This window comes from Megalobrama amblycephala, linkage group LG20 (genome assembly GCF_018812025.1).
Source record: "Megalobrama amblycephala isolate DHTTF-2021 linkage group LG20, ASM1881202v1, whole genome shotgun sequence".
Lineage (NCBI taxonomy): Eukaryota > Metazoa > Chordata > Actinopteri > Cypriniformes > Xenocyprididae > Megalobrama > Megalobrama amblycephala.
In genome coordinates this window covers 26601170-26618631 of record NC_063063.1, presented here as the reverse complement: position 1 = coordinate 26618631, position 17462 = coordinate 26601170, and the positions used below count along the sequence as shown (strand labels likewise).

General features: G+C 36.8%; 2 protein-coding genes across 7 annotated transcripts in view; both read right to left on the bottom strand.

Annotated features, from left to right (window-relative positions):
* Nucleotides 1-10830, bottom strand: part of abca5 (ATP-binding cassette, sub-family A (ABC1), member 5) — a 30121-nt gene extending 19291 nt beyond the window's left edge. The window contains exons 1-10 of the mRNA XM_048169717.1: nucleotides 10630-10830; nucleotides 8162-8310; nucleotides 4518-4707; nucleotides 4021-4188; nucleotides 3740-3837; nucleotides 3108-3334; nucleotides 2864-3005; nucleotides 1763-1951; nucleotides 1039-1186; nucleotides 20-194 (exon numbers count right to left, since the gene is read on the bottom strand). Of these exons, the coding sequence (XP_048025674.1) occupies nucleotides 20-194; nucleotides 1039-1186; nucleotides 1763-1951; nucleotides 2864-3005; nucleotides 3108-3334; nucleotides 3740-3837; nucleotides 4021-4188; nucleotides 4518-4707; nucleotides 8162-8310; nucleotides 10630-10642 (1499 nt within the window). The 5' untranslated portion in view covers nucleotides 10643-10830. The remainder of the gene's footprint in view (nucleotides 1-19; nucleotides 195-1038; nucleotides 1187-1762; nucleotides 1952-2863; nucleotides 3006-3107; nucleotides 3335-3739; nucleotides 3838-4020; nucleotides 4189-4517; nucleotides 4708-8161; nucleotides 8311-10629) is intronic.
* Nucleotides 10831-12275: 1445 nt separating this feature from the next.
* Nucleotides 12276-17462, bottom strand: part of kif19 (kinesin family member 19) — a 51019-nt gene continuing 45832 nt past the window's right edge. For all 6 annotated transcript variants that reach the window (XM_048169718.1, XM_048169719.1, XM_048169720.1 and 3 more), the window contains 4 exons: nucleotides 16314-16437; nucleotides 15696-16081; nucleotides 14692-14857; nucleotides 12276-13400 (listed from right to left, as the gene is read on the bottom strand). In XM_048169718.1, the coding sequence (XP_048025675.1) occupies nucleotides 13267-13400; nucleotides 14692-14857; nucleotides 15696-16081; nucleotides 16314-16437 (810 nt within the window). In that variant the 3' untranslated portion in view covers nucleotides 12276-13266. The remainder of the gene's footprint in view (nucleotides 13401-14691; nucleotides 14858-15695; nucleotides 16082-16313; nucleotides 16438-17462) is intronic.

The following is a 17462-nucleotide window of genomic DNA, read 5'->3' as shown; positions in this document are numbered from 1 at the left end:
TCAAGAGTCAAGTCCGTACCTGATAACCTCTTTGCCTCTAAACTCAGGAGAAACCGCCTCCACTGATTCAGTCACAGGGGTTCCGTTCACCTCGCTCTCGTACACAGAGCTCACCTCCACATAGCGCTTCCTCCGCTTTGACCAATAGGATGGCTGTAGGAAGTACAGCACTGAGCGCCTTGTGCCAAACTCGCCTGAAGGAAGAAATGGTAATTTAAGTGAGAAACTCACCAAACGCCTCCATCTCAGGGAAATTACGACTAATGTGTATTCATAAGTGTAGCCACTAAAGAATACACGTGAGAATTTTTAAAGAGAAATGTCAAAGGAGCTTGAATTTGTTGCCCTGCCCTATTTGCTTGAACTGTGAGAGGCGTCTATTCTCACCTAAGCTTATGCTACTCCTGCATCCGACGTCATATGCCGGAACTCGACTCGCGTGTACGTGCAGACGGATGTTACCGGAAGCTAGTGATTATAGTCCATAAAGTTATAAGTATGGATATTTTTCTTACAAAAATGCCTCACTTTGCTTCAGTAGGCCTTTATTAACCCCCTGGAGCCGTTTGGATTACTTTTGTGATGGATGGATGTGCTTTTTTGGTCTTCAAAATCGCATTTACTATTCACTCCCATTTCTAAAGCTTTTAGAGACAGAATATTTTTTAATTACAACTCCGATTATGTTTGACTGAAAGAAGAAAGTCATACACACCTTGGATGGTTTGAGGGTGAGAAAATTATGGGATAATTTTCATTTTTGGGTGAAGTATCCCTTTAAATAATAAAATATAGCTAAATACCTTAAACGAATGGTGGAAAGTTGGCATATTTTAAAATAATTTGGGTCTTCTTTGGGCCATTTGGTTAAAGTGCATTTTAAATGATCCAAGATCCGAGGTGACTAATATCAGACCCATCCAGTGTCCAAGGCACTCAAAGTTTTGGACCCACTCGGGTGGGACCTCGGGTTTTAGGATCTAAGTGGACCCGTAAAAACCTCTAGTTTATGCAAAATACTTTGACTTTAGTTGTCACCTGGTAGCACTTGGTCCAGGTAAATGGCTAAAAGCAAGTAGAGAATGCAGTCCAAAACCAGCATGACCATAGGAACATAGAGGGCGTGAGGGCCATTGCCAAGAGAGGAGAACACTGCGCCGTCCCCTTGAGCTTCCAGATACACCACCTACACATACAGACAAAAATAGTGCCATAATATACATTTTATTTTATGTATACACTACCACTCAAAAGTTTGGGATCAGTACGAATTTTTTAATGTTTCTTATGCTCATCAAGGCTGCATTTAATTGATCAAAAATACAGTAAAGACAGTATAATTGTGAAATATTATTACAATTTAAAATATATATTTTCCATTTTAATATATTTTTCAAATATAAGCTGAATTTTCAGCATCATTACTCCAGTCTTCAATGTCAACAATATAACAGCATTTATTTGAAATAGAAATCTTTTGTAACATTATAAATGTATTTACTTTCACTTTTGGTCAATGTAATGCATCCTTGCTGAATAAAAGTATAAATATATAAAAACATTTTTTTTGAATGTTAATGTACATAATAAATATATAAAAACAATTAGAACACATGTATGTGTGGAAAAAGTTCTAGGCTAGGGTAGCACTGACTTGTTATTCAAATCATCACTGTTCTCATACGCGTTTCTTGGCCAACGGTCCCATAACCTAGGTGATCTTTGTAATACAATGGAGCATGTTTGTGTAAAAGTGTGTTACCTGGGCAATGCCGATAGAGAAGGCGCTGGGAGACAGAAGGCAGAGGAGCCACACGGCTGACTGGGGGAAATCTCTCATCAGCACAGTGAAAAGAGACAGACATCCGAACACCACTGTGAGCATGGAACCCACCGTACTCGCAAACTTGGGCTTCTTAAACAAAGGGGTCAACATGAAGGAGAAGAAAATCTGTGGGATAGATAAGTAGAAAGAAAAGAGAGACTTTTATAGAAAAATCAACAAACTAAAAAAAACCCTTAACATTCCTGGTCTTATTGTGTTCAATGTATGTCCTCATTTTTTAAACTCCCAATCAGTCACATAGGCCCCACCTTTCACGGTTTAATTAATTCCCAATGGATAAAACCAACATTTTGTTATTATTGTATACCTGTTCCATACAGAAATGTCACATTATGTAAATCACTAGCAAATGCAGTTTCACACTGACTTGGAAAAAAAATGCACTTTAAAGCTGACACAACTTTGTGCTAATGCTTTTTTTTTATTATTATTATTTTTATGCTGCATGTAAACGGCATTTTTTAAATTATTATTATTAAGCGATTTGCATTTCAGATAGTTTTCCGGCAGTAAAGGTGCACGCGGCCTTGTATTCCTGTAACGGATTCAGCTTGTAAAAAGCATTCACGTTCGTAGAGATCGTAGTTAAGCTTGTATAGTTTTCTGAAAGCTCAGATGTAACGTGGGCGCTACCACCTGACCACTGTAATTATTTAGCGTTGATTGCCATGGAAACGCATAATCCCAGTCCAAGGACCAAAAGGACGTGAACAGCTCCGAATATAATACGTGTTGTCATTTCAAGATTTAAATACGAGGTGACGGAACAGTAACACCCCTCTGATGCAATAGAAAACTAACGCAGCTGAAAGCAATTTAGCCTTGCAAAACGGAAATGAACTAATGACATTCAAAATGAGGTTGAAGATTAGCCCGTCATTCACATGACTACTCATTGCGGGCAGAGATGGAGACCTGAGGTCAAATAAGTGCACACTCATTTTAATAGCTTTGCACTCTCTAAAGCTTAAAGTTGAGACCATCACTGGATGTGATAGAAGGGTTGCTAGAGCTTACAGAGGATATTCCATAGAGGAAAATGAGGAGGAAGATGACAAAGAAGTTGCTGTTGGAGAACAGGGGTGTGCAGGTTGCTATAACAGCCATGAGAATGGACATGGTCGTCACTAGTGCGGCGTAAAGAAGGCCCCATGAAAGCCTAAAAAAGCAAAAGAGAATTTCACAGACTGACCATTTTTATATTATTTAAACTAGCTATGAATTACAATTTAATTTCAGGTTTTGCAGTAGACACACTTACCAAAATGCAGAGTCATACAGTCCCATCATGCCCATGGTGTCTTTCAGCCGCTGCTCTTTTTCAGCGGCCACATTGACAATGAGGAAGGACACAAAGGGTGTAAATGCCAGCACTAGGTAGATGGAGATTAGGGCGTGAGGGAACTTCTGGACCTCCACTGAGCCTGGATGTCCCATCATCACTGCACGCACTTTTAATTCGTTCCACACCGGACGTTTGGTCTTCATCTGCAGAAAAATGAAGCGGTTATTAATGAAACTAAATTAGCTCAACAGGGACTTCCTATTCCCAATTACAAAATAACTTTTTTTCCAAATACATGTTTTTTGCTGATTCATTAAAGAATCCTAAAAAAAGGTTTCCACAAAAATAAGCTGCACATGATTTTAGCATTGATAATAAGAAGAAATATTTCTTAAACCCCAAACCAGCATATTGGAATTATTTCTGAAGATTTGAGAGATTTGGTGGCTTCTAATTTAGAAAAATGTTTCCTACACCGTCGCTCAAAATCATTAACTTCTGAACGGTAGTGTTTGTTCATCCCAGACTTCAGCAGGCAGATGCACACATTGCTTATTAACAGCTACAATGCTTATACCAATAAATTATTCAACCATGTCATTTCAAACCTGTATGATGGCAGCATCAATGACAGACTGCAGCCGTACGAATCCAGAATACCAGTAGTTGGCAGCACGGCAGTTGACATAGTTCGTGTAACAGCTTGCTGTGGACCAGAGGGGAAAAAATTAAAGTCATAAGTGCCATTTCTTCAGCAGTTTCTTCATTACAGATAAGGTTATAAACTGAATGCCAATTGTATTAAAAAGCATGTTGCCATTTGACCAAAAAAGAAGCTAAATAGGGTGGCATGGATGGATTTATGACATCTGTGTTAATTAATTCTCACTTATGGATTCAGTGAAGTCACTAGGCAGAGGAAGCTGGTTGTATGGGAATCGCAGACGGTATGACATTGAATCCAAGAAGACCACTCCCACATATCCATCAGGTTCATAGAGACTGGCATTCTCCAAGTCTTCCTCAGAGGAGAACATGTCTAATCGCTCATTCATAGCTGAGGAACCAAGAAACAAATAAAAACCAATGTTCACAGTAAGTGATCTACTTTAACATCAGAGTCAACACTACCTCGTCATAAATTAGCAAAGCATTCAATAACATACCAAATACACCATGTAATGCTATTTAGTGGTTTGCTTAAAATGAGGAACAGGGGAAAATTGATCTACACATAAAAGCTAAAAAAATCTGTGCAATGTTCTAGTCTTGTGTTTTTGTTATGTGTCATATGCCATTTTGTTCAGCTTGTCAAAATAAATAAAATATGGTAAACGGACACTGTTAAAAATCATTTTTAAAGAAAGACCAACAAATGTGACTTACGCAGTTCCCGTGCCACCTCTTCCATGATGTGATTGGTGATATTGCTGATGGGGGTGTAGCCAAGACCTTTGATTACGAGGTCCCGTTCATACTCCAGCTCCTTAGTGCTGATACTGCCATACGAGACATGAGGGTTGAGGGTGCTGATGAGGATCAGGAGGCCCAGGAGGAGCAAAGGCAAGATCAGCTCCTGCAAAGAGAGGAGGAACACTTTAAATTTGATAGGGAGATGTGGCAGGAATATTAATTAATAAAATAAATTTCCTACAAAATATTTTTGCATGTTCTACAGTATGCCTGATGTAAACCTAAATTACCAGAGGAAATTCAGAAGGAAAAAAAAATCCATACTGTCATGTTTCAAAGCTACAGCTTTTGCTTTACTGCCTTAGGGAGGCTCTAAATACATGAGCGCCAGCGAGGGATCATGCCTCCGGATTTATTTGCTACACTATGACACAAGTTAGCTTTTAACATGCCTGGTGGGCGTTGACTACAATGTTGGTTGCAAAAGGTCATGGGAATTTCATTTTAAAGGTGCCCTAGAATTGAAAATTGAATTGACCTTGGCATAGTTAAATAATTAGTGTTCAGTACATGGAAATGACATACAGTGAGTCTCAAACACCATTGTTTCCTCCTTCTTATGTAAATTTGATTTGTGCAAAAGACCTCCGAAGAACAGGCAAATCTCAACATAACACCAACTGTGACGCAACAGTCGGGATCATTAATATGTACGCCCCCAACTTTTACATATGCCAGTCCATGTTCAAGGCATTACACAAACCAGTATTAACGTCTGGAGCTGCACAGCCAAGTCAACAGACTTTACGCAGGTAAGCAAGCAAGGACAACAGTGAAAAATGGCAGATGGGGTAATAATAACTGACATGATCCATGATATCATGATATTTTTAGTGATATTTGTAAACTGTCTTTCTAAATGTTTCGTTAGCATGTTGCTAATGTACTGTTAAATGTGGTTAAAGTTACCATTGTTTCTTATTGTATTCACGGAGACAAGAGCCGTCGCTATTTTCATTTTTAAGCACTTGCAGTCTGTATTATTCATAAACGCAACTTCATTCTTTATAAATCTCTCCAACAGTGTAGCATTAGCCGTTAGCCACAGAACACTACGAAACTCATTCAGAATCAAATGTAAACATCCCAATAAACACTATACTTACTATATCTGATATGCTACATGACAAACACTTTGTAAAGATCCATTTTGAGGGTTATATTAGCGGTGTGAACTTTGTTTATGCAATGTATTATAGAGTTGCGAGCTGGGGGCGGGGAGCGCGAGCATTTAAAGGGGAAGTGCGCTGAATCGGCGCATATTTAATTATGCCCCAAAATAGGCAGTTAAAAAAAAATTTGAATAATAATAAAAAAAAAAAATCTATGGGGTATTTTAAGCAGAAACTTCACAGACACATTCAGGGGACACCTTAGACTTATATTACATCTTGTGAAAAAGCGTTCTAGGGCACCTTTAAGACAACACTGAAAAAAGTCATTGATTTCATGATTGCATTTTTTTTTTCTGGAATATTGGATTCTGGTTGGAAAAAAATATAATATATATAAAATATAAGGGTAGTACTTTTTTTTTTTTTTTTTTAAAGAAAAGGATGCTACAAAAATTTCAAATGAAATGATTTTCTTTCTTTTGATCTTTCTATTCATCAAAGAATCCTGAAAAAAAAAAAAAAAAAAAAAAAAAAAAAAAATCATGACAAAACTATTAAGTAGCAAACTGTTTTCAAAATAAATAAGAAAAAATGTTTCTTGAGTGGTAAATCAGCCAAACATTAGAATGATTTCTGAAGGATCATGTGACAATGAAGACTAGCGTAATGATGCTGAACATTCAGCTTTGCCATATCAGGAATAAATTACATTTTAAAACAGTCAAACCAAAAATTATTCAGACATTTTTTATATTTTTGATATATTTTTACTAGTGGGTGCAGGACACTATAGTTCATTTATGTAAGTGAGGATAGCAAAATAAACTGTGACATATTATAACCAAAAATTCATTATAAAAATTTGGAAGCAAAAATGATTCAGAAACTTTGACCTGACCATTTTTTGCTTAAGTATTCTCTGACATTAAGATTAATTTTTTCTGACACAGTTAAACTAGATCTTGTCATATTTTATTACCATTTTTTTAACTATAGTGAAAAAACTGTATTAATGAATGAAATGTTCAAGGTGTCTGAATACAGTTTGGTTTGACTGTATATTAAAACAGAAAACAAGCATTTTAAATTGTAATATTAATATGTAATATTACTATTTTACTGTATTTGTGAAGAAGGGGAAAAAAAAAAAAAAAAAAAAAAAAGCAGACTTGGTGAGCATAGGAGACTTCTTTCAAAGACATAAAAAACCCCCCAAACTTTTGAATAGTAGTGTATGTGTGTCTGACAGAGGTTTAACCACATAGTGATTTTGTTAGAGACTAACATCTATACTGACTGAATTAAGTCTGACCTACATACATGAAGCCCACTACACCCAAGAACTCAGCACAACACAATTCGCTTCGTCATCTCCACCTCCAAGAAATTCAATACAGAGATGACACTTGTTGGAAAAAAGCCCAACTATGACTACTGCATAACAATTCATTTAGTTCCATTTCTGACCACTTTTCATAATGGATCATGACAAGCTTCTCTTTACAGAGTCGGTTTAAAAGTACACTGACGACATGAACTACCACTCCATTAACAGCCTATTAATTCTGAAAGACTCTTATATGGCCCTTCACGAAAAAACAAACAGGAAGCAGAGAGGCATTAAAAATACATTAAAGAAAAAAAGTTCCCATACATAAAAAATACATGACCATATGAACAGAAGAAAAAAAGAGAAACATCTTAACTTGGAGGATTTTTCCTTTTTACTTTCGAATAAAAACCTGCTGGGTTGTAAAGAGTCAGCAGAGTGGATGGAAGAGGATTTCATCCAGATGAAGCAGAATTACTACATTACAGTAGTATTAAGACTGCTAAGTCTTGTGATTTTATAAAGCAGCCTGGGTAATTGGGATATTGCATTGCTCATTTAGCAGATGATTTTATCAAATGTACACACATCTAAATCCTCCTGGAGTAACCTGAGGTAAGTCAACATGAAACAGAATAGTCTTTTCTCCCCTTTTGTGACGCATATCTGAATTAAATGGCTGCCCGAACAAAAACAAATGTAGGGCGGGACTTGATTTTGTCCACTGGCAATTGATTGGATGGTTGTGGTTTGCTACTGCTGTGATGTCATGTGTGAGTGACAGCTTGTCCCGCCCTTGAACCAGTAAACAGGTCATCAGAGAAGAGAAGTTGTTGTAAAAAGGAGGGCAAGTTATTTTAATTAAAGAGTATGAAGGCACATGAATAAATGTTGTGCACTGATAAATCATTTATAATAATTACTGCAATATTCGATAAAAAATAAAAATTGATTTCATGGTGACTTTAACAGATTCAAAAGGACACTTCCGGCATTCCTCGAGAAGGATATACCGTACAAACATCAGATGGAGTACAAAAGCTTTAATAGTGCAACAGATTTGCACCTACAGGAAGGGAAAAGAAAGCCTGTGAGTGACAGATGAAAGGCACCTGGAGACTCTGTTGTTTGGTCCTCCATTTGATCAGCAGGTTTTTGTAGAGCAGGCTCCTCGTCTGATGCCAGACTCCGGCATCTCTTCTGGTTATGGGCTGCATTCTTCCAGCATGCTTCAGCTGACTGGCACATGGATCAGACACAGCTGCAAAACAACACAGAACCTTCTCATTCCAAATCAACAAACGGGCTGTGTTAAGTTTTATCAGGCCAAATTCAGGGCGTTTCTTCTCAACTCACGGTTCATATTTTTTAGTCATAAAAGGTTAGAGATATGACAGCATGTGAGAATGATGCTCCAAACCTCGAGCCATTTTTAAACAATCCCATCATCCCATATTTTACCCTGAACTCTTTATCAGTGGAATGCAGCGCATTAACCAAGTACCCCTTCGTTATTTGTACTTTTCTAATTAATCACAGTGCTACCATTTGGTGGGTCTCTAAAGAAAAACATCCAACAACATTAAACCACTGTTCTGTCTATTTAGCGTGAAACAAGTTTCACGTTAACCGTAACTTAAAAGGTGCAATATGTAAAATTTTCTGTCTGCAAGAGGCCTATTCAAAACAAAGGCGTAGCTTGATGACGGCAAGTTTGAGCGCGGAATCTTGGGACATGTGGTCTCCACAGGATTCGGGAAGAAATCATGTTCATGGATGCGATTATTAACGTTACTGTAGTATGAAGCAGAGCAGGACCGAGTATTGTGGGAGCTGAACGAGGCCGCTGGAGCGATTGCACAACACTCCGCGAGCAGCGGAACTTTTATTATGCCACAGTCGCCGGCGCCGCTTCCGCTTTTCCGGTCATGAGTATGAGGTAACACAGATCTGTTTATCATATTAGATACATTTGAGTGTGTTGAAAATGATATAACTTTGTGCGTTCGCTCTGTGGCTGCTGTGAGACACTGTTGTACACTGCAGTAAGCTAAATCGATTTTAGAATATCATATTAAATGCTGGATTGCTTGTGTTAATATTAATGGCATGCAATTAATTTTGAAACGTATTGTATGATGGAGAAAATTCTGTATTACTGTTACTAAAAATAAAGCTGCATCTGATTATGCTATGTTAGCTACTTGACAAAAAAAGAGTTTTCTCTTAGGCATGGTAAAGCATGGTACTTGCAAAAAAAAAAAAAAAAAAAAAAGTTCAAGAAAATTAGATTTAAACAATAAATGTGTTGAGCTATATAACAACAATTAGTTTTCTGTCTATAAATCTATAAATGTAAGCAAACAGTTGTTCCCTTGTCTATTAAAACATGTAATATATTAAAGTGTCTTTAGTGTTTCCATGGTTTCTACAAAATAAAACCGGAAACCGAGGGTAACGCGGGTATGACGCAATTGACAGGCGACTCCTCACACGTCCCAGAGCCTTGGTTAAAAATTGCAATTTTCTCATGATTTACAAATAGTTGGAAACATTTGGGATATTGTAAGTACTCAAGTGAACAAAATATATAACACTAGCCTAGTGGTTTTTGGATATTTTACTGCAAAATTCTTACATATTGCACCTTTAATAAAGTATTGTTTGCATTTATAAACACTTAAATGTTGCATGTTTTTTTACTTAATCATTTTAATGTGAGAATTTCAAGTCTTAACAGTACAGTAGCTTAAAGATTTTTTAGAATAAAAATACATTACAGTAGCATAATTGATCCTCCATTTATATTAAACAACAGGAAGAAAAGAAAAAGAAAGGCTAGTAATGAAGTAGAAAGTGACTAACAATTGCATTGCATATCATACTTTATGTACTTTTAGTTCAGGACTTTATTCATATTTCTATCAAATAAACCTGTAACTCCAAAATGTTCCACAGAGGATACGATGAATGTTCTGGGCTTAATTTAAAATTCCACAACTGATATCAAAATAAAGTTCCATATTTCAGAATAGCTGAATATTTATTTACGCACTATAGTTGTTTCCCCAAACACAAAAATAATTATGGCATTTTGCCATTTAATTAATTAACTTTATCACAAATAAACATTGCTAGTTTGCAAAGTTTCCCCATTTTAAGTCTGATAATACGTTAGGAAATGCGAGGACAAAGGTAACTGCAGATAATAACGAATAAGAGATAGGAGCGTGTAAAGAGCGCTAGTGTGCTGTTAACTACCAGGAAAACAGAAAAAGAAAAGAAAAAAAAATGTCACTGCGCGTGCAGGAGGTCGCGTGTATCTGTCATGATATGTCGCGCGTTCTCGCGTATGTGCGCGCGGTGCAGGTCAATAACGGCTGGGCTGAGCTTTCACCCATTTCCCTTTACTGTAATACAGATTACATACGTGTTCTTCTAATGAACATATTAGAGACAAATGCGCAAGCTGTCGATGAAATAATGAGTTTTGCTCGCTGCTCTCAGTGTGTAAACACTGACAGCTAACGCTAACTGGCTAACAGCTTTCCCTCAAGCTTAAACAAGGAAGTTCACTTACGTATGAAATACATTAAGACATGTCTTTCCTTTCCTCGGGATTCGCTTTGCTCTTACCAAATAAATAACGTTTAGAAAATAAATAAAAAGGAAGAGATCCAGAGCGGCGTTGACAACACTACTTGCGCCTCTGCTGCCTTCAGCCGGACCGACCAGTCAGACAGCCAATCAGCGCAGCCCTACAAGTTACGAGACTCATGATTTGTTGGAGTCAAGCAAACCAATCGCGGGCCTCTGAACTTGTAGGACTGCGCTGGTTGGTTTTGGGGTTAATGATTGTCGTCATCACAACACCTACGACTCCACCTGCCTTTGACCTACAGGTTGACGAATTTATTAATGTGCCCCTAATTATATTATATTATATTATATTATATTATATTATATTATATAATATTATATTATATTATATTATGTTGTTGTTATATTAATTATATTATTTTTATGATGTTATGTTATATTATATTAATTATATTATGTTATATTATATTATATTTTATTATGTTATGTTATATTATATTATATTATATTATATTATATTATTATATTATGTTATGTTATGTTAATACTTGGTTTATTATTTCACAAATTTAATGCCCAAACTGTCACCCCCATTTTTGAAAATATACATGAAAATGCACTATCCAAACTTAAATGGTTGTAATTCAAGAATGCTATGGAATATAGATATAAGTTTGGTCTCATTTGAAAGAAGACAGATAGCAGATTATTGATAATGAAAGTATGAAAAAGTTTTATGTAAATCAAATGTACTGTACTAAATATTTTATTCTAAAATTACTATTAAATCAGAGCCATGTGTCTAACTAATTTGTGTTGCAAATTTGAAGTTGATATCACAAATATTTTGTACCAAAAATAGCCACCGGGTGTCATTGAAATTCTATTGATTTTCTCCTGTAACAAATGTATATATTTCTGTCCAAATATCATAAAACAGTTGGCAGATATGAAACCGTGAGACCTTTCCAACGATATGCGTTTTGTCAAGATTAGAAAAGGTTTTTATTTTAAAGTAGTTCAAATAAATTTTGTAATACAAAACCTGACACCACACATTAGGGGAGGAGCTCGCTAAAAGAATTTAAAGTACCATTTTCATAGTAAAACAAGGTCCGATTTCAAAACTCAGATCTTGAGTTCGTAAGCTTTCAAATGATATATATAGTTGATATATAGTTTGTCAGGTTAAGTATAGGATATAATTATTTTAAGCATGCAGTGGCAAATGGGTCCATCGGTGGGCCAGTGACAGTTAACAGGTCCATTTCTCAATAGCCTACACACCTGATGATGCCCACTAGATATTTTGTTATGCTTGCATTGTTTTGCTTAGTGAAAGGAAACAGGAGAAAACTGTTTACACTGAAATATTGACATGTATTCCTGATATCCACTAAGTGGGTGCCAAAAAAAGAAAATATGATACACATTTCAGTGTGCTGACAGTGCAGGAATGCAGTCAGGAATGTTGTTTAATGTGTAAATGATACAGCACTTATGAATGTTTTTGGACTTCTACTGTGAGTTCCTGAAAGGGAAACCTTGAACTTATACTGTCCTTAAACTTACCTTGACAAAATGTTACCACTATATTGATGGTGACATACAATGCATACACCATTATCACTTTGTCAATCAAATTTATTTGGTTACAAAAAAGGTATAAAATTAAGAGTAGAAAAAGTGTCTATGCATGTATAATTATGAAAAACAAAAAATACAGTCTTTTCAAAGAAAAGGCAGCCATATTATTTTTTTCTTTTCTTTTTTTGATTACAAACATTCCACTGAGGATATGAACTACATTAAATATGCCACCTTGTCTGGTACTAAGAACTAACACAAACCCAAAAGGATTTTTAGAGAAAACTGAAACCTGCATGACAGTGAAGGCAAATTTACATTGATTATTAACAGTAAACACAAAATGACATCAGTAAATGGAACGGTCACAGGAGCCAGACATATGAATCATAAGCAATGTGACAGTACATTCATTTGTGCAAGGCCGGAGGGAGTAATACTTTCACAGAAACCGAAGCTGTGACATATATATTGCTCCCTGGGGAATGAGAGGGGTATATCTGATTCCTCAGTCGCATAAACAAGCATCACCATTTCATTTCTGCAGATTTAAATAAGTTTTTTGGGAACTGCTTAATGAATTTCAGTTGTCAACATAAGGCCTGATATATAAATATTCAACCAGAAGGCATCTGAGGCAGGTTTTATCCTCTGTCGCATTGGCTCGGCTTTAAAGGAATATGTTTGCATGTCATTGTGAGACGTTTTGACATAAGTCAAGGCCACTGAATTCATGACAATCAAATTTTGCCACTTACAGAAGCCAATGGGATTGGGCTCAAAAAATTAAAAGCAGACATGGCAAGTCACCTGTCTTCACAGAAAAGCTAGGAGCATTTTAGCAAAAACCCAGGTAGCATCATAGTCTTTGTAGCTCTATCATTCACATTCTTTCATCCATGGTACGGCTCTTCCATTTGTATAAATGAAGAAACCTTCCACTTGGTCTTTACATGTTTTCCATAGTGTCCATAGTGCTGATGCTGGGGCGAGAGGAGACAGTCTATCAGGACAGGGCTTATGGTCTTCTTCAGTGTTTGCGGGTGCGCTGGCCCCCTGTTCCAGTGGTTGTGACGTACAGGAGAGGCTGAAGTTGCCTGGTTTGGGGACCACGCTTAATGAGGTGTGAGGGCAGGTTGGAGGAAGTGACATCTGCTGTTGATCCTGTGGAGAATCAATGGAGATAAGTCAACAGGAAATCCAAATTTATTGAAAGAGGACCTATTATGCCCTTTTACAAAGTCTTGATTTTGTTTTTGGGGTCTAATAGAATAGGTTTTCATGCTTGAATGTTCAAAAAAACATTTTTCACATATTTAACATTGTTGCAGCACCTCACTTCCCAGTCTGTCTGTAATTCTCTGTTTAGTTCCCGTCTATATGAAGCCCCTCCTTCAGAATCAAAATTTCCTGATAATTCACTCATCCCCATGTCAGCCAAGATGTTTATGTCTTTCTTTCTTCAGTCGAAAAGAAATGAAGGTTTTTGAGAAAAACATTCCAGGATTTTTCTCCATATAGGGTGAATTCAGGTTGATTGGGACACTTTTTCCAATTCATTTCAATGGCAAAAAGTGTCAAAATTACCCTGAATTGACCCTAGTGGACTTCAGCGGGGATCAATGGGTTGAAGGTCCAAATTGTTCTTGAGGAAAACATTCCAGGATTATTCTCCTTATAGTGGACTTCAATTGCCTCCAGACGGTTGAAAGTCAAAATTACAGTTTCAATGCTGCTTCAAAGGACTACATGAGGAATAAGGGTCTTATCTAGCAAAACGATCGTTATATACAAATATATATACTTCTTACCCACAAATGCTCATCTAGAACTGCTCTGTGATGCGACACACATTACATAATCACATTGGAAAGGTCACACCTGATGTAGGCAGAAGTACCGTGGTAGGGCGAAAAACTTCTCCTTCAACTTCAAAATCGTTGTTTTACGTTTATTTTTATTTTTTTTAGAAAACGACCGATCGTTTCGCTAGACAAGACTTATTCCTCAACTGGGATCGTGTAGAGCCCTTTGAAGCTGCACTGAAACTGCAATTTGGACCTTCAACCCGTTGAACCACAGTGAAAACCACAGAAACCACAGAAACCACAGAAAATCCTGGAATGTTTTCCTCAAAAACCTTAATTTCTTTTCAACAGAAGAAGCAAAGACATAAACATCTTGGATGACATAGGGGTGAGTAAATTATCAGGAAATGTTTATTCTGAAATGAACTAATCCTTTAACATATGTTCCTGAATTCATATGTGCATGTGCATTTTTCAAAGAAAAAATCTTATTGAATCTTACTGGTCTTCACTGAATGCAAATTTGATTAACAAGGCTTAACTTGTGATAAATGCATCTTGTGGTCATGTATAAATAGGGCAAGTTTATAAATATATTTTTTGGTCTTTTCCATCACTAGAAGAAGACTAAAATTGTGATATCAGACCTGTTTGGTGGATGTTGTGAGAGGGTCGAGCTTTAGCAAGCTGAGGTTGGGCTCTGTGTTGGGGACGCAGGATGGGGGCTGGGGGGTGACCGTTAATGTGCAGGTGGGGATCAGAAGTGCTGTCAAGGGGACGAAATCGCTGGCTGGTGTTCTTCGCCTGAGACAGCTGTAGGGTGGAGAAAAAGTTTGTTGAAAATAATCCTAATTAAACTATTCAAATAAATACAATTTGTGTGTCAAGAGCATTAATAGAAATTATATGTTGAAGCCTGTTTTAGCACCATTAAACGTTTTTGCATTATAATATTATTTTCATGACAGTTCAGCAAATTTTCCATTACTATAATGCGAAAAATATGTTAAAAAATAACAATGTCATAGAATTTACATTTTCAAATATATACTACGGTTCAAACATTTGTGGTCAGTAAGATTTTTCACTGAAAGAAAGTGATACTTTTATTCAGTAAAGACACATTAAATTTATCAAAAGTGACAGTAAAGATTTTCACATAGTTACAAATGATTTCTATTTCAAATAAATGCTTTTCTTAAAAAAATTCTGAAGAAATCTTTCCACAAAAATAGTAATCAGCACAACTGATTTCAACTTTGATAATAAGAATGATTTCTGGAGGATCATGTGTATATATATATATAAATAATAAATAAATAATAGTATTCTTCTTATAAGAATCATTTTTGAAAATAACAGTGAAGTTTTGAAATAGTTTGAACTAGAAAAAAAACAAAAAAAACAAAACAAAAAACATCCAGATGCATTATACGAATGAAAATTTTGGGACAAAATGTGCTTAATTCTCATGAAAATAAGGTCAATGCAAACAAAATGAATGGTCCTAAAATACACTTAACCTTCCGTATGCAAAATACAGCTTCTCCTTTTTGATTTTGGGGTGAAATGTGACTCAAACTCTTTTCGTGGGACTCATCCATTAACACAGATATTGTGCATTAAAAAGATTCTCTATCTGAAAACTCACAGCTTGTCCTGTGACTTCAAATGATCGAGATCGTCTCTTGCGTCTGCGACCCTCAAAGTCCTGCTCCCGTGGGGCGGGGTTCTTGACAGCCTGGCGGTTCCGTGGCCGCGTCCACGTGCCATTGGGTGCGGGGCCGTCTCCCGTGCTGCTGGACAGGTTGTCATCAGAGGTGGCGTGGCGTAGTTCTGGGCTGGGCTGTCTCCCGCGCCGTAGCACTGGGCCTTTAGGGGACGCCTCGGACAGAGACAGGTTACTCTTGTGCTTCTTGGGGTCTAGGGGTGAGGGTGGCGGGGGCAATCGCAGGGCATCTATTTCTAGGACCTTAGAGCGGCGCCGAGCAGCCTTGACCGCAATGCTCTGCACACCTCTTAGAATCTGCTGTCTCTCTGGAGGAAAATGATTCAGGGATTTTAATACTATGACTGACTAAATGTGTATATATAAGTTGGCATTACTGTATTATGTGAGAAGAAGCTATGTAGGAAATTGGTTGCCATAGTTAAGTGGTCGCTATATAAAAATAACATCATGCAGAATGCCTCAATTGACCAATCAGAATAAAGTATTCCAGAGAGCTGTGTAACAAGCACAAAGATGAAAGAGCAGAGGAACTCTTACCTTTAGGAGTCAGAGGGGCATCTGTGCCGTTCTCGCTGCTCTCAGGTGAGGAGTCCAGATGGCTGCTCATACTGTGACTGAGATGGCTGAATCTCAGAGCGTCATCCAGGACAGATGGCAACAGCTGCAGAGATACAGTCAGCATCGTGTCAGACACACTGATTTATTCAGTACACTCCGTTAAAAAACGGAGAAAACCAATTAAAATAAATAAAAAGAATATTCATTCTTTCCTTGAATATTTTAATTATATAATTTTCATGAACACTAACGTTCAAAAAGTTTGGGGTCGGTAAGATTTTTGAATTGTTTCTTATACTCACCAAATCTGCATTAATTTGATCAAAAATACAGTAAAAAGTAATATTGTGAAATATTATTACAATTTAAAATAACTGTCTGTTTTCTATTTTAAAGGCGCCCTAGAACCAGTTTTTACAAGATGTAATATAAGTCTAAGGTGTCCCCTGAATGTGTCTGTGAAGTTTCAGCTCAAAATACCCCATAGATTTTTTTTAATTCATTTTTTTAACTGCCTATTTTGGGGCATCATTAACTATGTGATGATTCAGGCTGCGGCCCCTTTAAATCGCATGCTCCCTACCCCCCGAGCTCTCGACTATAATACAGTGCATTTACAAAGTTCACACAGCTAATATAACCCTCAAATGGATCTTTACAAGACGTTCGTCATGCATGCTGCATGCATGCTTCAGATCATGTGAGCATAGTATTTATTTGGATGTTTACATTTGATTCTGAATGAGTTTGATAGTGCTCCGTGGCTAAAGCTAACATTACACACTGTTGGAGAGATTTATAAAGAATGAAGTTGTGTTTATGAATTATACAGACTGCAAGTGTTTAAAAATGAAAATAGCGACGGCTCTCTTGTCTCCGTGAATACAGTAAGAAACGATGGTAACTTTAACCACATTTAACAGTACATCAGCAACATGTTAATGAAACATTTAGAAAGACAATTTACAAATATCACTAAAAATATCATGATATCATGGATCATGTCAGTTATTATTGCTCCATCTGCCATTTTTCGCTATTGTTCTTGCTTGCTTACCTAGTCTGACGATTCAGCTGTGCACAGATCCAGACGTTAATACTGCTCTTGTCTAATGCCTTGAACATGAG